General features: G+C 38.5%; 2 protein-coding genes across 2 annotated transcripts; both read right to left on the bottom strand.

The window, feature by feature from the left end:
* Positions 1 to 2,593: 2,593 nt before the first annotated feature.
* vbp1 (von Hippel-Lindau binding protein 1) lies at positions 2,594 to 6,673 on the bottom strand. Its single transcript, XM_020619537.1, has 6 exons — positions 6,523 to 6,673; positions 5,482 to 5,606; positions 5,197 to 5,263; positions 4,610 to 4,708; positions 4,106 to 4,244; positions 2,594 to 3,522 (listed from the first exon to the last, which is right to left on the bottom strand). Exons 1-6 carry the CDS (start codon positions 6,601 to 6,603, stop codon positions 3,446 to 3,448), a joined length of 588 nt encoding a protein of 195 aa, XP_020475193.1. The 5' UTR covers positions 6,604 to 6,673; the 3' UTR covers positions 2,594 to 3,445.
* A 7,583-nt stretch (positions 6,674 to 14,256) lies between these two features.
* On the bottom strand, positions 14,257 to 18,679 carry LOC109971361 (E3 ubiquitin-protein ligase TRIM39-like). The gene is made up of 8 exons (XM_020619555.1): positions 18,631 to 18,679; positions 17,109 to 17,699; positions 16,322 to 16,417; positions 15,922 to 16,155; positions 15,596 to 15,743; positions 15,348 to 15,374; positions 14,996 to 15,175; positions 14,257 to 14,710 (listed from the first exon to the last, which is right to left on the bottom strand). Exons 2-8 carry the CDS (start codon positions 17,694 to 17,696, stop codon positions 14,343 to 14,345), a joined length of 1,641 nt encoding a protein of 546 aa, XP_020475211.1. The 5' UTR covers positions 17,697 to 17,699; positions 18,631 to 18,679; the 3' UTR covers positions 14,257 to 14,342.
* Between the last annotated feature and the right edge of the window lie 2,593 nt (positions 18,680 to 21,272).

Genomic DNA, 21,272 nt, shown 5'->3' with positions numbered 1-21,272 from the left:
CTGTTAATGTTCTTGCTTCAGACTGTGAGCAAAGCCAGTTAGTGTCCTTCCCCGACTCCAGTGCAGAGTGTCCTGCAGCTCACATGATATTTTTGGACATTTGTATTACACATACTTGTTAAATTCGCTCAAAAATAAAATGTAAAAATGACAAGTTGTGGTTTTATATCTGGTTATGTGCTGGACTGCTTCAATTACAGTTGAGTGCAAAAGGGGATGTGAACTTTTTGCTCCCAACTACTTCCTGGAGTCTCAACACATTAGTGAGCTTTCAAAGGTGCTGGTAAACAGATGTTGTCACTCTTAAACAAAAAAAAGGCTATGTACTCTCCTAACCTAAACTCATAGTGTAGCAGACAGGCGTTTTTTGTTTTTTGGTTTGTTTGTTTTTCATCCAGATGGTTAGAAGAGTTTTTGACAATTCATGTGGTAAATCTCGTTAAATGACCTGGGTCTTTCAGAGAAATATGTGCTCATCTCTGTGACTCAAAAGTAACACTGGTGCTAATATGAGAAGCCAATACTGAAAATATGAAGCTACATCCACCAGCTTAGCTTAGCATAAAAACAAAACACCAGTAAGAAAGCCAAGAAATAGTCTGGCACATAACCTGCCATAAAACCGCATCCTGTCATTTTTGTTACTATTAGACAAATGCCTCAATGTTTGTGTTAAACTAAGCTAACCAGCTGTTGCCTGTAGCTTCAGACTTGATACACACACATGAGAGTGGTCTCAATCTTCACATTTAACTCATGGAAAGGAAGCATAAGCACATTTTCCAAATGTTTAAATGTTCCCTTATCATCCATTTACAATTTTTGCCATGAACAACCTATGTTTTAGACTAAATCATTGGTCTCAATGTTTCAACCAACACCTCAGGACTTTCCAGACCATCTTTTTCTTTGACTTGAAGTTGTTCATAAAGGGTGCAATGGGAAATCATGGCAAGTCTGACAAAACTAGGGTAGGAAATAAAAATCAACAGCGGTTGGTTGTCATGTTATGTTTGAGCTGGGTTTTCTAGTCTTGACAGGGAACATGTCATCAGTGTGTCAGCCATACGTCAAAAGTATGTGTCTCTTGGGTGAGAACCGAATGTTTCACTTGTTCTTTTCAACCCTCTGAACTGTACAGATAATACTGTATATCACCGTCTTTAATCCTGCTGGGTTACAGTGGACAGTCTCTCTTCCTCTGCTCTAGTTATCTATAAACAAACTGAAATAAAACTGAAAATAAAATGTGGCTGGAAAAATAAACATGTTTTCACTGCTTTTTTCTTTTTTTTTTATCAAAGGGTTATTGCTTTTTAGTAAATGGTCTTCAGGGTACAATCACCAACTCTCCTGGCTCTTTCCATATTATGCTACACTATACTTCTACTCCACTGCATTTCAGAGAGCGCTATGGCACTGTACTGTTTACTCCACTACATTCATTTGACAAGTGTTCAAATTATCCATTATTTAAAAAAAAAACAAAGCAGAGATTAAAGTCCAAAAACTGAAAAAAGATTTGTGTTTCAGAACATACCACTCCCATGAATCATTTCACAACCTTGAGCCTTTGGAGGGGCCCGACTCATAGGCCGAGAACCACTGAACTTACGTACCAAATTGTTTATAAAGTGGTATCCTACTGAACTCTTCTTATTTACCATCCGCCTTCAACGCATGATTATCTACCGTTTTAATTCTCTGTATGTTGTGCTATAACTCCGTATATAGCCACTAGATGGAAGCACGTGGACGTTAAACGGCACAGGTCTGACAAACTTCACCAGTCAACAGAGCAGCAGACGCCTTGTGTGTATTCTGTGCGGGCATAAGTACACAAATATATTCAATTAAAACACGGCCATAAATACATTTTTAAGTATAATTTTCTGGTTATAGCCTTAAAAAATTAGCTGTTTTTCTTTATCATATACTGCATGAGAACAAACTTAATATCTTATAGTTTTGGTCTAAATCCAGGCAAAAACAAGCAATTTAAACCTTGTAACAGTATCAGTGTGATCTTTCCAATTATTTTGATTTGATAAAGGATTGTTAAAGGGGGGGGGGGGGCAACTGTGGTGCAGTGGTAGAGCAGTTGTCTCCCAACCAGAAGGTTGAAGGTTCAAATCTCAGTGCCCCTGATGGTTGAGGTGGCACCAGATGGCTGCCTTGGTTCTGTACCGAAAACAAATTCCTTGTGTATAACATACTTGGCCAATAAAGGTGATTATCCTATGAGAGATTATCTGAAGAGTAATCAGTAATGGAAAGCATTTTAACTGCTGCCATAGAAGAATTATAAAAAGAATGTACAAATAATCCCTCAATAAACAGGTGAAATACACTTATAAAAGATGAACTAGTCAATAAATACATCATTTCAGTGTATGCTTTTATTTGTAAAAATCTATTTTAAAAACATCAATTAAATAATTCCATTACAGTCTTTGTGTTGATTTTGCTTCATTTATTGTCTGGATTTTGCTGTTTTTAAACCCAATGTCCAACATGTTAACCTTTGTGTTTGGTTTATATCCTTTCTAAACAACTAGTTATCCTGTGTTTATAGTATATCATGTATGATATCTTTTTTTTTTTAATAAAACCCTGTCTGTTATGAGTTTCATCAAACAATAAACACACAGAGCACCAGGTCAACATCTCATCTGTTTGTCCAAATGTTCTTCTTTTACTTCATTCTTGTTTAATGAACACAGTAAGACAAATAAACACAGACAGACCAGTGTCAAAAGGGAGATGAGGAGGAGGAGGAGGAGAGTGAAGAAAAGGAGAAGAGATGGTCGGGTGTGAAAAGTGAAAGGAGGAGTAGAGTACACCTGATTCTTCTGAACTCATAAAAGTCCTGTAATTATGTCAAAACTCTTCTGCTGAGATCTTTGTCACCCTACAAGCCTGATTATACTAGTATAATGGCAACTGCATTCTTACAATAACTGAAGTCCTACATGTGAGGTTGTTGCAGGCTGAGAAAAACCAAAGTGCCAGGTTAGTAAGGAGGAAAATATGCAGGAAGGAAAAGACAATGCAAGAGAACCTTCGCTTATAATCTGCCACAAAATAACGGGAACATAAAAAGAATACAAAAATTGCTTCAGAGCCTTTGTTTTGTTTTTACTTGAAAAAATACTTTAAAAAGTAACAAATCAACACAAAATAGTGGTGGACGTTTTGAGCTCGACTTGATAGAGGACATGTTTAAAATCCAAAAAAGATTTATGACGTTCACTTACATGTGGCACCTGTGCAAGACTTAAACAATCTACAAAACAATCTTAAGTTAAATCGAACACACATGCCCTCTATCTGCCGAGCACTGGGGTGAACATACACATGACCTGGGAGACGGGGTCTGTCGTTTTCCCTTGACTAAGGAGAAGAGAGTTAGCAGGAGGGGATGTGGACACTGTCCTCGCAGATATTAAGACTTTTCTGCTGATTTGAGGAGGTTTTCTTTGCTCCTTCTCTTCACGTCCCAGTTGTAGACTCGTGCCATGTCTGAGGAGAGCAGTGAGTTAAGGAACAGCAGCAGCAGAGCGACAGCAGGATTGGTTTCACATTTAATTTTACAATAGAAACGTGCAATATTTGTAGGGTTCCAGTTTAGGCCAAGTTGTGTAAGGAGGGGTTCTCACACATGGCTCCATTTTGGACCCAGTTCCAAGTAAGTAAAACACCCAGATTTTTAAGCCCCGTCGCTGATGAACCCTTTGATTCTTTCATTCACATTTTCTGTTTAGTCTCTTTTGCCTCTCTGACTCTAGAAGCATCTGCATTTTCTTAATAATGACGTGCCCATAGGTCTTGCCAACGGTAGCTGTTTCTGTTCTCCATAGTGGCCTTTTCACCTGGAGCATGAATACATCTTAAGAAAAGAAAGATTAAATGCACAGTCTTCATTCTGCATTTAAATTATAATGAAAATAACTGTCAGTTATTTGTATTAGGTGGAGCAGCACAGAAAAACACTGTAAGGCTGATATTTAAGGTGCAAGTGCCTTGGCTGTCAAAACACAAAGAACTGGCTCCGAGCCAGTCACAGGACTGCCTTGGTCAAAAAGGGGCAACAGTGGAAGGATACTGACTTCAATGGTGGTGAACTGGTCACGCAGGAAATCCAGGTCGTCCACGAGTGTCTCTAGGTTACGGGATGCTGTGGATAGGTTCTTCTCTAGGAGAGCCTGAGCTTCATCGATGTTGTACTCTAACATGACATTAGCCTTTCAGGGGGGTAAATGTTGGGGTGGTGAGGAGAGAACTGAAGTTATGGCCTTTACCACCGTCACAGCACATATAAAGGACTAGCAGGCGAGCTGTTTTGGTCAAGATAATAAAGGACTAGCAGGCGAGCTGTTTTGTTCAAAATGAGGTCAAGATCACAGCAGACTCATCCACATACTGAGCATTACGTTATTCCACGATTCTTTGATTTACTTTTGAAGTAACAGTAAATTTGTTACATCTGCACAAGAGCCCATCCCAATTTGTTGTTTTACTCATGTCTGTAAAATCGCTTTCAGATACGGTTTTGTAATGAAAGACTAAATAATGGTAAATAAAAATGACTAATCTAATTCTTACTTACCCCTAACCATAGGCAGACTTTGTCGGTGGGTGGCACTGAGGCCTTGCAGTAAACGTTGTCAGCCAATAAGAAGTGTGTTTCCATGGGCTCTGTGGTTTCCTGAGGAAAGCAACAACTCAACAGCCTCAGACATTAGTGCGTTATAAAAATGTACATAAGATCTAACAGCTAATCATTTTTGTATGCAAATTTACATACTCAAGAGGATTTTGTTTGCAGAACTACTAAGGAAATTTTAACTTAAGGAAACACTGAAGTTGAACAGAAGCTGAGGTAAAGTTTTATAAGATGTAAATTCATACTGCTGTGCTAAAACAAATTAAATGACTAATAAACTGCATGCACTAATGTTGAAATTATACATTTTGTTAAGCAGACATTTTGGCTTATGCGCCCAAAATGCTGCCATTTTGCCTACAAATTCTGGAAGAATTTGAATTATTCATAATAAGCATCAAATCACAAATCAAAATCACAGTATGTATACACAGCATCAGCCTGTTAGAGCACAATCATACTGTTTAGTCCAACCAGCAGCCAGACCTATTGCTCCATTTTAAAGGTCAGCTTACAACACGTGTACACACCTTTTTCTTCTGCATGTGTCGTAGGATTTCTAGCGTCTGTGTTATTTGTGGGATCTGGTTTTTCAACCTACATGCAAATAGAAATCATGTTTAGTCAAGCAAGAAATTAATTCAGTCAATTATTACACATTATCATATAATATAACCGAATGAAAAGTGGATGCTACCATGCAGTGTGTATATTTATGCATTTACACAAAGCAGGGCAGGAGAAATATCACAAACTAAAATTACAACTAACAATGACAAGTTATTTCTGTGCATGTGTCTTTCTGTCAGTGTTACCTGAGTTTCTTTTGAGTCAGATTGAGCTCCATGTATTTATATTTCTGGTACTGTTCATCCAGCCTTCTCAGTGCTGCATCTGCTGTCTCATTGCCAGGCTGCTTCATAAAAGAGTCAACATCTTCCTGGAAAATCCAGCAGAGGAGAGCAAATAATGAGCAAAGGCATGAAAACACCAACATGTAATAAACCATTCCTTATAAGGAACCATTACTTTTGACTTAGAACTAACTAGAATACCACTGGGTTTGGGACTGTTAATCAGACGAGGACACATCTGAAGATGTCACCTTGGCCTCCACTAAACTATAACCAGCATGATTCTCTGTTCTGATATTTTATAAACAAAATGATTAATCAAGACAATTACTCTTCATTACAGCTTTATTGTGAACTCAATCTCGCTGCTTGAAATAGGTTTGAAAACGTCTCTGGGCTCTGGGAAATTATAATAATGAAACGATTAATCACGAAAATAAATGAAAAATCAATACTTCCAGCTATAATGATGATGATTACACATCAGTGGCTTCACGGCCAATATCTGGCTATATATGTTTAAAAGATTGACCTATATCGAATCCCCTTAGGTATAAAAATCCAGCTTGCACTTCCTCTTTTGGTAACTTCTGTATTTAGAGTTAGTCTGGGTCTTTCATAGCAATATTACTGTGGTACAATGAATGGACAAGACAAGTCAGCTAGCGCTATTTTAATTAAATGATAGCACACAATCGTTAGCAAGGCAGCGCCCAAAAAGAATGACTAGTTAACTAAAATGCCCTGAAGCCTAAGGAGAAAACGAGGTACACTGAAAATAACAGCACAGACACTGTCCATAGATGGAGGTGAGCATCCGCCCAGTCTGCACACACAGCAGGATTGATAGCTAACTCTGTTACCTCTCTCGCTAGCTTAGCTAACTAGCTCGTTGCCAGCGTGACGCGCTCACACGCCGGCTAAACATACAAAGACGTGTTTTCAACGGATTTGTCTCATTGCAGACGTGGGAAACTGTATGAAACAACATAGTTTACGCACCACAAACACCGCTTCGGGGATCCCGAGGTGCTTTTTCTTTGTCGCCTGTCCAGCATTACTGTTCTCTATGGTCGCCGCCATCTTGGAGAGAGGCTGCCCTTCTTCTTCTTCTACTGAGATTTGCAGCAGACCGGACGCAGCGAGGGCGTAATGCTTCCCTCAACATGTCATTTGCAGAATTCCATTCGTTAAACTAAATCTCTATGCGATAAGTAGTAAGATCTACCTTTATTTTCTCCCTCTGTTCTTCGCTATACCTTGTTATTCATTGATGTAGGCCTAGTTAAATTCTTACATTCCACCCAGTAATAGAGTAAATCCAGATCAATTTTTATCCACTTTTTCTGTCCCTCCTGCTACAGTACTTCATTTCCCCTACTCCAACCTGAACTTGTCCCACCCTTCATTACCATTAGTGCTGCAGTGAATCTGAGCACATAACCACCTTTCCCCCAGCAGTGAATCTGAGCACATAACCACCTTTCAAAATCATCAAAATCTCAGAATGAAGACTGAAATATGAGATCCTCTTTCCATGTTATATCTGCAGCTGTCATTTATGGGAGTGGTATGGGAACTGCTCAGGCTCATTACCACTCACCATTTCTCTCATTTTCTTTCTTTGTGGTTTGTATATAATAAAAGCTGATCGCAATTTAAGCTGCTGAGACTTTGGACTCCTTGCATGCCTTAAATGCCAACATCTGCCCTCTGACAGGAGACTTAGAGTCCCACAATTTAGATGCAACAAGCTGAAGAGTTCTTTTATTCATCCATCTTTAAACAAAATCAGTGTGGTGCTAAATGATCTCTAAATTCGGAAAATATGTTTTGTTATATGTCTGTTATGATTATATGCTTTGTACAACTGTTTTATACATTATATATATATGTTTGTGTGTGTGTGTGTTTTAATCATCAATCATTTTATTCAGTTTCATTTAGGGTTTAACCCATTTTTGTCTTGTTTATTCAACCATTCATAGCCTTTCAGAAACATTTCAGAAAAATGCTAACAGTAATCTTCCCCAAACCCCATTTGATATTTAGCTTGTGGTCTTTGTCAACACAGGAAAACTAAATCAAAATTGATGTTTTGTTTGCTTTGCCCAACTACAGCCCAGTTGGATAATTCCAGATGTCTCCATTTTAAAAGAGGTTCAGAGGGATTTATCTTTATCTGCCAGATCAAATTCAAATTTTAGATATTTAATTATATTGCACTCTTTCTATATTATACTTTCCCATAATCCTAAAATAAGGCACGTTATCAGAGGTTCCAACAATATTTTGTCTGTATTATTTAGTGATAGTAAATATTGAACTGCACTAGTATTAACCAAATGAAACAACACAAATCATAAAATGATTCGAAACATCAGTAACGCTTTGCACAGAGGTTGGACGCACAGCATCAACAATATCAAATCTCGTCATTAAAAACAAAGCAGCAGGAAAAGTAGGAGCAAAAGTTACTGAATGGCAGGTTGTGAATACAACAGTGCACCACAACAATATAAAATTTATAATAATTTTGATTTGATTTTTGATTTGATTTATTCTTTCAAGCATGTAGAAACAGTTGATATGACAACACACATAATTTTACACATAATCCAATATCAATGTGCTTATACCTAGTACATGCTTGAATGGAGTAGGAAGAAGTCAGACTTATCCAGTCCTACCCCCTGACATCATCTTGCCATCATTGGTTTGCAAGCAGTAAATGATTCACTTCTACCCACACAAGTATTATACTAAAAAAGATTATACAGTGTTAACATTCTTACATAATTACATTCTTTCTACACCACACAAGTAATATACTAAAAAATTATTACAAAGTGTTAACATTCATACACCACACCTACAATTGTCCATGTAATTAATCATTGAGCCTGCTCTTGCATATATCTTGATTGACACATACCTTTATATTTATGTTTAAACTCATCAATTCTATTACTATTATTATTATAATTTGAGAATTAAGAAAACAATAAAACAGAACAAGCTTGTAGCATATAATTTAAATTTCAAAACTACAAATAAATATGTAGTCAGCTACTGTAGATGACTCTAGTGCCAATAGACACGAGCTGTAATCCAGAGGCCCAATCAGATGGTAACATTTGTCCAGCTTTTCAGTCCAAATTACATCTATATTCTTTCCAGAAGTGTTTGGATCTTTGATTTGAATTTTATTTAAATTATTCCACTGCCACGCATGACTTAAAAAAGAAAAACCCCAAATCCCATATCTCCGGAAGCAAAACACATGGAAATTCATTGTCCTTGAGCCTGATGCAAAATAGATGGTAAGTTTCAAACGTAAGTGCACTTTTTTTGTCAGTGCAGGTACAAATGAAAACCCAGCTGTTTTGGACATTTTCAACAAACACATTAATTTCATCACACCATACAGACATTAGACCCATTATATTTTTCATATTTTAAAGGAAATAGGCTTTATGTTGTATTATTTCAACTATTACTCAAATACAAACAATTAGAAGTGCTAAATGATGAATGCTAATCATTTAACACTTCTAGTTTCACCCAAAATGTTCATAACAAACCCTTTATATAGATTAACATTAATTCGAAATGCAGAGATTATACAGAAATAAACCAAACTCTTTCAATGTGACTCACAATTCTGGCATTATATATGGTCAAGAATTAAGCCTTTTTTAATGGAGATATTAAAACAAACTGAAAGGTATTATTTATGGAATTAAATGACGTGTAAATTATAGAGCACAGTGGTTTTCATACTTTTGAGGTGCTTCTTTATGTGCTCATTGGACATCTTGTTTTTCCGGGCTCTTACTCCAGCTCAGTGTGAATTTTTGAGACACACCTTGAGCTCTCAGCTTCTCTTCTATCTGCACAACAGAAAGTAGATATATGATGGTACAATACAATTTTGTGTGTGTGTTTTTTTTTAAATAGCATTAACCCGATGCAGTGCAATGCTAAAAAGTGCCTGAAAGATGCAGTGAGGACTGCCCATGGAGCTTTGCGCACCAGCAAGGGCCAGTAAAATGTGAGAATGTGAGAGGAAAAAAAAAGAAAATTACCCCTTTTAAGATGGAGGCGATCACAGCAGGGTCTTTCATATCCACAGAGGAGTCAGCAGCCAGCTTAAGGTTCACAAAGTGTTTCTTCACTGGAACTGGGACTATAAGTAGAAACAATTTTTTAGTATTACAGTATACCTTTTTGAGACTTAAATGATTAGTTGAACATTTTTGGGAAATATTATTGTCGAGTCAGCTGAAGAGAATCTACTCTCACATCTGTTCCATACGTACAGCTGTACTGGTTAGTGGGTTTCTCCCTAGATGTTTCCCCCTGTTTCTGGTCTTTATGCTAAGCTAAGATAACCAGCTGTATGTTTCCCAAAATGGTCGACTCCTTCATTAATTAAGTTCAGTTAATGTTTGTACAAGATCCATTCTGTGCAGTCAGGTTCATTTTGTTTTGCTTGTGGTTAAGATGGTACATTGTAAAAACAGGTAAGGGGGGCACACAGCTAGTCTGGGTTTTTCTGTAGATAGCACAATACACCTGCTAGACCTGTAGAGTTTTAGAGGTGCTGGAAGGAAAATCCTGTGACCAGCTGTCCTCCTGCTTCCAGTTTTTATTCTAAGATAAGCAGTAGCTGTAAACTAGCTGCAGCTTTGTATTGACTTTACAGATTAAGAGCGGTATCATCTTAGTCTTGGCAAGACAGCAAATAAACATATTTCCCAAAATGCAGAATTATTCTCTTAAACAAATTGTATACAGTGGCCCCCAGAATAACTGGCTAACAGGATTTCATCAAACACATTTTTGCCTCATTGTTTTACCACATTTATAAATTTGTGTGCAAGGTAAATTAAGTGCAGATAACCACAGTAACAAGGCTTGTATCACACTGTTACCAGTTAACTCTCTCTGAACTGAGCCTAAACATAGGTTAAAATACAAAAGAGATAGAAGAACGTATGATTTAAGCCTGAGGTGATAATACACATCAAGGGGTTCTGAATAAAAGACACTTCTGCTCATCATCAGTTATCGTTATATACAGCACAAGGCACGTCAGAGTTTTTGATTACTTACATAAAACATGTCTTGTCATAATTATACATATTGAAAAATGATAGATGTCAGTGGGTGTGATGGCAGGAAAACCTGTTTACCTTTGGAGCAAATAAAAGACCAGTTGTTCATACAAGAGTCGTCAAACATCCCAAGAGTGCTGGTGTGGACCTCAAGTACGGCACAGTCAAAGACTCCATTGAGTTCTGGCTCCAGTGGTTTCCAGGGCATGTATGTGGATTTACTTTCGTCAGACCAGTTCCAGGCGAGCCCTGTCAGCCCAATCCAGGCCTGGGGAGAAGAGGGTAAACCTAAGACCTAAGTTTGGGACACTATTGCATATTAGTAATAAGTTGTATAAGCTACAACATGTGGCCAGAAGGTTAGCATAACTGTGGTTCAGAGTTGCTGTATGAAGCAGTTTTCTCCAAATGGTGGCTGTGGGGTAAAATGTGCCACTAGCCTTGGGGCAAATTGTGCCATAGGACTAATATTTTGGGATGGGTCACACTTCTAAACTTGTGTTAGTTAAATGACATGTTTTAATTTCCATGGATGCACAACAACCCTTAGTATGTATAGCAACTGTTGCTTGAAATAAATACGCATTCATTTTGCTATAGAATCATGATATGTGAAAAGTGGCTAATTTTACCTCAGAGACCATGGTATCCTCCATCATCATTCTCATTAGCTCCATATCTTCAGTCAGGTTCCGCGTTATGGCCAGGCCTGTGTGCTGGGTCATGCAGTAGCTCTGAGCATTGTACCAGTCCATAGTGACCGGCACAAGAATAAACCTCTGAGAAATATTTTTGGCAGACTCTGAAAATAACATCAACACTGAATAAATTTTCATTTATTCTCTAAAGCATTTGAAGCTTTGATTTAGATGATAATTATGATCTCATATTGGGACTGCATCAGCTGAAAACAGTTGCCTACCATCGCTAAAAACACTGGTGGTGAGAGATGTGAGAGTGAATCACAGTAAATTGCAGGTCACAAAACCAAAACAATGAGCTGTAACCCTTCAAAAAGTGGAAGGAAATTGCAGAGTTGATATTTATAGGTATAATAATCAATGGATTTGTCACTACAAGCAAGACATTTAATATGCACAGTCATTTGAGTTATGTAAAATATTATTAGTGTATTAGTAGCTTTAAAGTTTAACGCCATGTTTTCAGAGGTTTCAGTTCAGCAAATGTGCAATATCTTAAAATTCAACCTGCTCATCATGATATCAATTTCTTGGAGAAATAAATGTTATAGTTTAACACATTTCTTAGTATGTTTAGTACAGCATCATACCACTAATTTAAAAAATCATTCTCACCATTGTAGCAGAAAAAGTTCAACTGCAAGCTGCAGTTTCTAGTAGACCATTCTCCATTTGACGTGATCCCACAAAAATATTGCCCTTCAGGCTGACCAATTGCCCAGTTCGTGTAGTTAGCTGTTGGCTCTTTGTCTTTGACAGTGCTTGATAGTGACCAAACCCAGACTCTTTCCAAACCTAAGAAGACTTGTTGAACACCAGGATCCACCAGACCTACTATTTTATCCAAGTCCTGTGCATCATTGACAGTGGCCAAATCAATGTAGTTCTCTCTACAGTATGCCTGGGCGTCGGGCCAGGTCATGGGCTGATTGACGAAGACGTATTCATAAGCAGAGGACAAATGGCATAAACCTGTGGATTGTGCAGAATTGCAGATTACGCTAAATATTTCAGTTTATTTGTAAATTTATCTGAAATGTACATTTGACCGTGCAGGTATTTCTTGTAAATGCTTTAACAGTACAGTACTCATAAATACACAGTATTTTAGGACAGGATATTTATTACTGCCTCACCTGTGAGTACCAAAATGCCAAACACTCTCATCGCCATTCTCTGTTGCCACTATAAATACAATCAAAAAGACATATTTTAAAAAAAGGAGTTAGCACCGTTCCAGTAATCCTTATTATTATCTTCATATGATAAAACTTACCTGTGATGGTGAAAGCTCTAATGTGAAGACCTGGGAGCAGTCTTATCTTGTTTTGTGTGTTCTGATTACGTTTTGTAAAGCAAAGCACCTTATACAAAGCAGGTGGCCTGCACGGTCTCTCTTATATATTCTCTCTCTAACCCACCCACTGGTAATTCCTGTGATGACGCAATAAATCTTCACTTGTCACTATTTTATATGAACAACTAAATGCACCCGACTCACTCAGCTGCATACTGTCACTCATAGTAAGAAACCCGAAGAGAATGAATCAACTGACTCTGCTCTGCAGAGCATTTTTTACAGACTTTGAGCCAGCAAAATCACAGTTTGTTTCAGAAAGACACTGTACGCTAACTGTCTGGCACCAAACAGCACAAAGACAAACTTACCAACTAGCTAACTACTGTAGCTAGTTTTGGCTTTGCTTTCTTTCTATAAGTTTATTTATCGGGCGCCATGTGTAAATGTTAACGGGGGCATTACAAAAACCATGTATGACAAGCTGTAGAAGTGCTCCAGCTGTGAATCACTTACTGTTTTCTATAAGAAAAATGAATGGGACCTCTACTTCTTGAGCCTAGGTCACCAAAATAACTTCTACTACTTTACACACTTACATGTAAACTGAAGAATATTTGCTAATACATTAGCCAAATCAACCTTAGAAGATGATAAATTAATAGTGTATTTACAGTTTGTTCCGCTGTGTTCAAGTGAAAATGCAAATCAGTTAATACTTTAAGTAAACATGAGAAGCACAAACAGTGACTTAATAGATTTGTCTGTTTAAATAAGAAAATCTTTTGTCTAGAGGACACACTTCAGAATCACAGACACATTTTTGTCAGTTGATTATACAGCACAGTTTGCATGGTTTATCAAAGTTTCTTGATTAAATAATTCCTTCTACTGTATGTGACACTTGCACTTGGATTATAATGTAAAAAAAAATAAAAGTAAAATAAAATAAATTAAGAATGCAAAACACATGAAAACCTGGACAGTCTGCCGGGGCTTATGCAAAGGTTTTGCAAAACAAAAGGTTTCTGGGTAAATAGCAATAATTAATCCTTCTTTATTTAAAAGACAAATCACCATAGAAACTGAAGACAAGATAAGACACACAAAAAATCTGCATTGCAAATACATAGCACCACACCAAGCTTTTAGAGTCTACACAGCTTTAAACATAGTTTTACACAGGCGGCATTGTGGTATACAAGGTGGCACGAGGAGGGGGCTGAAGCTTTTCTCACTAGCAACACAAATAGATTTTTTAAACTACCTTGATTTGTCTGTGATTGTTTGATTTTGCCCTGGTGTGAGCTTCATATTTATTTTGGATTCACAAATCATTGGTCCCCAAGTCATAGTAGCCTCTATGCTGTCATGGATCAGGGCCGATTACTAAACTCTGATCGGCTTCTATAGCAATCCAGTCTTTGCTGCTCTAAATGAATCTTTTTGCAAAAAATCCCCATGGAAAGAGAAAAGCTGTTAAATTTTAGACATCATAAAAACTACAACAAGCTATTCTAACATCATGCATCAGCATAGAAACTTCTAGATTTCAGTGCAAAACGGCTAAAACATAGTAATGGTTTGTATTGAGGCTTTGAGACCAAGGCCCAATCCCATTCCTCCTCCTTGCTCCTTGCCTCACACATTACAACTACATGGTCTGGTTAAGGAAAAGATTGTGGCTTAAATTCATCCACACTTCTAAGCGCTGTGACTGACAGGTGTGATAACCAGTGGTGCCATGTTTTTTCCTTCATCACAGACACTCGGGCTTAAAAAGGGGAAGATCCTCTCAGAGAACAAACACCCAGTAAAGGTGTAGATGTGGGACTCGTTTTCCACATCAAAGAACGACACTGTTCCCTCCTCGTAATCCGTAAACACCCCAACAGTTTGTGGCTTCTCCTTCAGAGAAAGAAGTATGGAGGGAGATTCCAGAGCTCTATACTCATCCCCATTCCTCAGCCGCACCGTCCAAAAGCCGTTTTTTGGCTTGGAGGTGATCATCCCCTTCCTGTTGACAGACTCCTTCACTACTCCCAGGTCCCAGTAGGTCTTTGACCCCACTGCTACCTGATTGCCAATGAAACAGAATACAAGAATTAACTATCCTTAATAGCATGTGTTCAGAACTTACTCAGCAGTGGTTTGCTGCATGTTAAGGTGTTTAGCCTTGTGGTTATAAGTTATAAAATGACTCTCAGGTACATTCATTGACCTTTGCAATAACTCTTTGACACTGAAGATTATTCTTCATTCTTGCAACATGTGATGAATAAACACTACAAAGTAACTTGCCTTACACTAATTTCAATAGCTTCAATAGCAGTGAACTCCATCATTAAACCAGACACTGACCTGGAAGTAGAACCGCCCAGACAGGAAGCCTGTCTTTCCCAGAACGCAAATGACCGGGTCAAAGCGTTGGGGGTTGTCAGGAACAACGTGCAGCAGCTCGCCACGCCCTGCCTGCTTCCCATCAGGTGACAGGACGATGTTTGGATGGGCGGTATCTGGGTCTAACACCACATCAACTAGCGAGATAAGGTGGGGAAAGTATTTACTCACAAGAGGGTGACAAAATCAAACCCTTCCCTTTTATATTAATCAAAAGGCAGTTCAGCATTCCGTAAGATTTTATCCTGAATGCTGAAAATGGCAGTAGGAGATGTCTATAACAGTATGATCAGGGTGGTCATATGGTACCTGCATACTTCTGCATCCTCTTCAGCTCTGTCAGAAGAATTTAAAAATGTCAGTTATGGCAGTTTTAATGAAATCTTTCTGTTTAAAATGAAGCAAAAGTTTAGAAAATACCATAAATGTTCTAAAAATGTCATTAACCCTTCCACTATTAGATTGCTGCCATGTGATATCTGAGGGCTAGTCTTATCATTTAACAAGCAGGAGTGTGAACCTGCTTTATTCACACAAGCACTTCAGTTTTGCCTTGCCTTCCTTCTTCAGTCTGTCCAGCTCACTCTCTAGGATGCTTTCCACTTTAGACAGCGCTCTCCTCATCGTCCCCACACAGAGTTCAGGGTGGATACTGAACTCCATCCATTCTCTGGTGAGCGGAGGTGACATAAGAAAGGGCAACCTCTGTCAGAAAGAAAAAACAGTGGCAAAATTTGAACATTTCTTTATGAAGTTGTGTGCTGGTACATTGAGTTGGAGGGAGATTTAGTTACTTTCCTCTGTAGCATGAAATAGGACAGGGGAAAGAAAAAGGGGCTTTAACTGAGAAAGACATATGTATTCACCACAGGCTGATAGTAACCTGTAAGAGGTGCAGGTGGTCCTCAGTGTTTCTCAGTTCCTCCAGCTCAGTGTTTCTCCTCTGCAGCTCAGTAATTTCCTGCTGCAGCTCACTGATTATCTCCTCGGCCCTCCTTTCTACTGCTTTCTGCTTCTCGGTGATCTCTGCATTGACTTCAGTTTGTCTCTCCTCGATGGAGCGAATCAAAGACGTAAAGAGATGGTCGCTCTCCTTCAGCTCCTTCTCTGCACTCATCTGGGTGAAGGTAAAAAGTGTATGTAACACCACCTTCAGACACTGTACAGTTTCTTGTGACTCTACAAACAGCTCACCCTGACTTGCAGCCTTGTGAAATACTGTGTGAAAATACGACTCTGAAAACAGCTCCATGACAGTGAATAACATTTCCATCAGGACTCACCAGGCTCACCTTCAGCCAGCTCTGGATCTCCTCCACTGTCCTCAGTCGCTCTTGGATCATCTGCTGAAAATCTGCTTCAGTCTTCTTCATCTGGACCTGAACAGGCCGAACAGAGACTGAAAACGTGTTGCCTGGTAAACTCTAAGTTTGACACTAACACTACTAGAAAATGAGACCGTAGACATGGAATTAAACATGCACTGGATAATAATCAGATAAATGTCCCAAGTTTTAATATCTCAACATAAACATAACAAAGATTGCAATTGTTTATGTAAGTTTAATCATCAGCTCCATATTACTGAATGTGGATTTATATCAGGCTAAATGTTTGAAATGATATGTTTTAGAGCTTAAGTATTTTGAAAATGATTTTAAGCATGTCTCTATATTTTTGTCCTCCCCAGCTACATACCTGAGATGGTCAGAATATTAGGAACACCTCTGAATATAATGTGGTCCAGTGCAACAGCACCTTTAACTATGAACTCAATAATAAACACATAATTGAATTGATACATTTTGAGCTTCATGCAGTAAACACAGATGATTAGGCAGAAGTGCTTACAGTTGTACAGGTGTACCTAATAAACTGACTGAGGGATGTGTGTATATAAACAGTATATTTCTATATTTATAAGTACTTTAAGTACTGTTGCTTACACATGACTATTCTCATTCACACATTAATATCTTGTTATTATTCTGCTTCATATACACTGTTAATGGGGCTTCTCATAGAACAGTATAAGCCCTTGTAATGCAGAGTATATGCTATATACTGCACCTTCCTCTCCCCACTCTCGTCCTCTATTCCGACAGCCTGGTGGTCTTTGTGCTCAGTCTCAGTGCAGAACCGGCACACACACTTTTGTTCGTCCTTACAAAACATCTCCAGCAACCTCTCGTGCTTCTTACACATCCTGTCCTGCAGGTTCATCGCCGGATCAATCAGCTTGTGCAGCTTCAAGGTCGCAACCCTGTGGTGAGGCTCCAGGTGGGCATCGCAGTACGAGGTCAGACACACCAGGCAGGACTTCAGGGCCTTCACCTGCAGGGACGTGGCAGCGCAGACGTCACACACCACCTCACCAGGTCTGGCTGCAGGCAGCGGCAAAGCCGACGAGCCAACTATCATTTTTCTAAATGCATCCACCAGATCTTTGAAGGCCGTGTTGATACTTATTTCAGGCTGAGAGGTGAATGGTCTGTTACAGGTGGGGCACTGGCAGACATCACTGCTGTCCCACAAACTATGGATGCAGGCCTGGCAAAAGTTGTGTCCACAGGGAGTGGTCACTGGTTCGGTGAACACTTGCTGACAGATGGTGCAATGCAGCTGTTTTTCTGGCAACATATTACCTAAAGAGGACATTATCTGCAGAGCAGTTAAAAAAGGAAGTTAAAAAAGGAAGTTGTGTTAAGCTCAGGAAGATTTTTGCTGAAGTAAATGCATAGAAAGAGAAAGCACTGAACTATTCTAATGAATTACACAGCAAAAAATACACTAAGTAAGATGAAGTATAACATCGTAAAATCAAGGTATTAAGATGCTTGGTTTTTGGTTGACTAGATATTTCTCTAAAAAGGTATTTGTTTTGAGCTTTTTTATCCTTAATAACTTGTTACTGAGATTTTAATTCTGGTTCTGAGAAATGTAATGCTTGAAATTTGAACAACCAGAATCTATGAAGCTGACTGATCAACACTCACAGGTATGAAACTGCTTTATAGCAGCTAAATGTGCTTGCTCTCAGTCCAGCCGCACTATTTTTAAGATATCTATGGGTTCTTGAGACTAGATCTTTTTACTTGATTATAAAAATCTCTGCCAAGTAACACTCTGCATCTCAGTATTACCTAACTAGACACAGTGAAGTCACAGACACAGCTAGACTAGACTTTACCCTTTATTTTCCATCTTTATGCTAAGTCAGACTTAACAACTTATGGCTGTAAAATGTATGAAGATAAGACAGCAAAGGCCATATACAAATCTAATCAAAAACTGCTATTTTGAAAAATGTTTAAAAACTAGAAAGACAATAAGAGAAGTTCTGTGGCTAATTTAGATGCAGAAAGAAGAACGGCTGTAGCACATGTAATCACTGAATGTGAAGCAACAGTTTAAAAACAGAATAAAACCTACTGAGTTGTCAAATCTACAGCGTGTAACTGTACTGACACCTAAAAGGTTGTTGTTTTTTAAAAAAAAATCCATATCTTAGTCTTATTAACTTCACTTGCTCTCACTTTCACAGCACAGCAGATCATACTTTCAGCTCTCACTGCATGTTGCTCATACTTACAGATACTTCTCCTAATCTGGTCACACTCTTGTCCTCAGTGGCAGCTCTGCTGTACAAATCAATATGAATACTTTATAACCTTAGCTGTACAAAGAGAAAATGTAACATTACCACTTATTCATCAACCTGGCCACCCCAAGAGTCCAACACGACTCCCTGTCTCTCTGTCTGCTTTACTGTATCTATCTAATCCTAAAATAGTGCATTTACAGCCACAACCTACTATCTAGTTGTTGTGGCTGTAACTCTGTGTGCATGTGTACGTCATCATGTGAATACAGAACAGTAGCTCTCACAATGGAAAGAATGCGTTTGCCTCATGGGTGTGGTGTTTGAGTCCAATGATTAATTTTCCACTTACAAAACACCTGAAGTCAACCCTGCTGACATCAGTGTCACCTGAATGGTGCGGCTCTGTGTTTCATTACACACATATCATCAGCTGAGGTGATATGTTTGAATGCAAATAAAAACATTTACAACACATCTGAATCACCGTCCTCACTTGCCCCTGGATAGAGACTGTAAAGAAGAATGCATCAGTGCACAGGGAAGGCTTTCCCCTCAGGATTTAGTTTAATCTTTTGAGTGTCATGTAATGTCACGAAACACTGCAGTTGTCCTAAATCAAGAGCTCATTTTCAGAATAGAGATTATGTGACAGGTGTGTTTTACTGACTTAAATAGCTGATGAAACTACAAATGTATGTGTTTTACTTTGCTACTACATTAACCACCAAAATGTCTTTCTACATCTGCATTAATTCAAGGTATAAATGATCCATAAAACTGCACTAAAAACACATGAAGACCTTTTTCATGTGCAGTCAAAAAGAACACAGTGAATAGGTGTTGATGATTTACTCAGTGTGAACACTATACTACTGCAATAAAGGATCAGGAAAAGCACAAGCAGAGCAATACGTGGTGAAGTATAACACCAGCGGCTGATGGAAAAATCTAATAAAGCAATAAAGGAAGTATAGAGCATTTTCAACTAATGCTAGCTGTGACCAGCTGGATAAGACAGAAAGCAACACCACCCTGCAGCTGTGATTAAGATCAACAGAGTGGAGTGACCCCAAGCTGCATAACTACTTTCAGCAGTCAAATTAAGCCATGCTAAACAATAAAACAGAGGAATGGTCCAGCTTTAGAACCATTTAAACAATAATATCACTGCCCTGGCAGGGCCTGGCCTGCTGGGCCGCTCTGGCCACTGTGCAGCTAAAGAAAACACTGTGTGTGTCATTTTTGCACCAAATAAGCAATCTGATTCCTAATAACTAAGTGGGGGAACGACCTCTACCTCCTGAGCCACAGCCGCACCCACACCCTTTGTTTTTAATAATGATGACTGATCAATCAGTATACTTAATTATTGACACTATACTGCCCCATTATTGTTGATATTCACAGGCCCTTTGTAATCCCAGGCCCCCAGGCTTCAGCCCTATAAAGCCTGTGCATTAAATCACCAGTCAGTGTGACAGCACATACAGGTAGGAAACACAGGTGCAGGAAGTGATGGCATGCGCAACCAGAGTCACAATCAGAAAAACATTATCGTCCATGGCAAGGCAATGGGAATGTGTATGTGCCCATACAAAACACACACACACTGTTTAACTTTACTGCACATATATTCACATATAGAATTAAGAACAGTTTGTAGTGTAGTATACAGTTTCAGAAGATTGTTGTCCTGCTGATGGGGGAGTCAAATCAGAAAATGCTTCTACTAGACAACACGGACAAACAATGTAGTTTGTCATTTAATTTAAAAGATTTACTGAACTAAAAGGACTTCAAAGGCAAGTTCTACAAATGCAGATTATTAGGATGAAATGCTTTATGTACAAAAAGTATCAGCAACTAGTGAGCCACAGCTTTTTGTGAGCTGAAGTGACAAATGAGACTGAACAAAAGAATTGTGTCTCTTGTAATGTTGTATCTGCTCCACTAGGTGGCGGTAAAGTAGCCTACAACCACTGCCTCAGTGATGTCATTGGGTTGGATCATAATAGTAGGTTATATATAATAGTAGTATTTAGGCAGTGTGTATAATATAATAGTATTTATGCAGTAAAAACTTATAAGCCAACTGGATAAATAATAGTATTTATGCAGGAATTCTCTGTGACATAAGATCTATTTTGCAATAGAGCCCAGTGAACATACGTAATCCATTCACATACAACAATACTGTACACATATGGCTCATTCAACACAAACCATCATGCACACACATACACAGCAGCATTCATCAAAAACAATCACACCTATTTTTATTAATGTTAGCTAAGTCTTCTCTCAGTTTGTCCTAGTAGCGCTTTCTTTAGTGTGATCTTTTCATGATACATTAAATTGATTTTTAATATATATTTATATAAACACGTGTATATAATTGTGACAAATCACAAAAACTCTGGAAAAACACAGTGGGTTTTCTGAAAGTTGTGACTCAAAGATAACGTAATGTTATCCCCACAGGTTGCTACGCCTGTTCTTTCTTCCTGCACTTCTCATGCAACAGCAAGAAAAACACATGAAATCTGAGTAGGGCAGCCAAAAACAAGAACACCTTTTGTAGCTTTCAGGAACTATTGCTGACAATAACACCACTAAGACCTATCTCCCCC

Source organism: Monopterus albus, unplaced genomic scaffold, assembly GCF_001952655.1.
Source record: "Monopterus albus unplaced genomic scaffold, M_albus_1.0 scaffold222.1, whole genome shotgun sequence".
In the NCBI taxonomy this organism is placed as follows: Eukaryota; Metazoa; Chordata; class Actinopteri; order Synbranchiformes; family Synbranchidae; genus Monopterus; species Monopterus albus.
Note: the sequence above shows the minus strand (reverse complement) of the source record. Positions and strands in the feature narration are given on the sequence as shown.

Bases quoted from the DNA above. Each gene is read 5' to 3' on its own strand.
- LOC109971361 (XM_020619555.1), bottom strand. From the start codon at position 17,696: ATGTCCTCTTTAGGTAATATGTTGCCAGAAAAACAGCTGCATTGCACC. The intron at 16,156-16,321 runs GTGAGTCCTGAT...ACCTTCACCCAG, and splicing joins GCTGGCTGAAGGTGAGCCTG to ATGAGTGCAGAGAAGGAGCT. The intron at 14,711-14,995 runs GTGTCTGGTTTA...GCAATCAGGTAG, and splicing joins GCGGTTCTACTTCCAGGTCA to CAGTGGGGTCAAAGACCTAC.
- vbp1 (XM_020619537.1), bottom strand. From the start codon at position 6,603: ATGGCGGCGACCATAGAGAACAGTAATGCTGGACAGGCGACAAAGAAA. The intron at 4,709-5,196 runs GTGTGTACACGT...TGCTTTCCTCAG, and splicing joins GACACATGCAGAAGAAAAAG to GAAACCACAGAGCCCATGGA. The intron at 4,245-4,609 runs GTAAGTAAGAAT...CCCCCCTGAAAG, and splicing joins AAGTCTGCCTATGGTTAGGG to GCTAATGTCATGTTAGAGTA.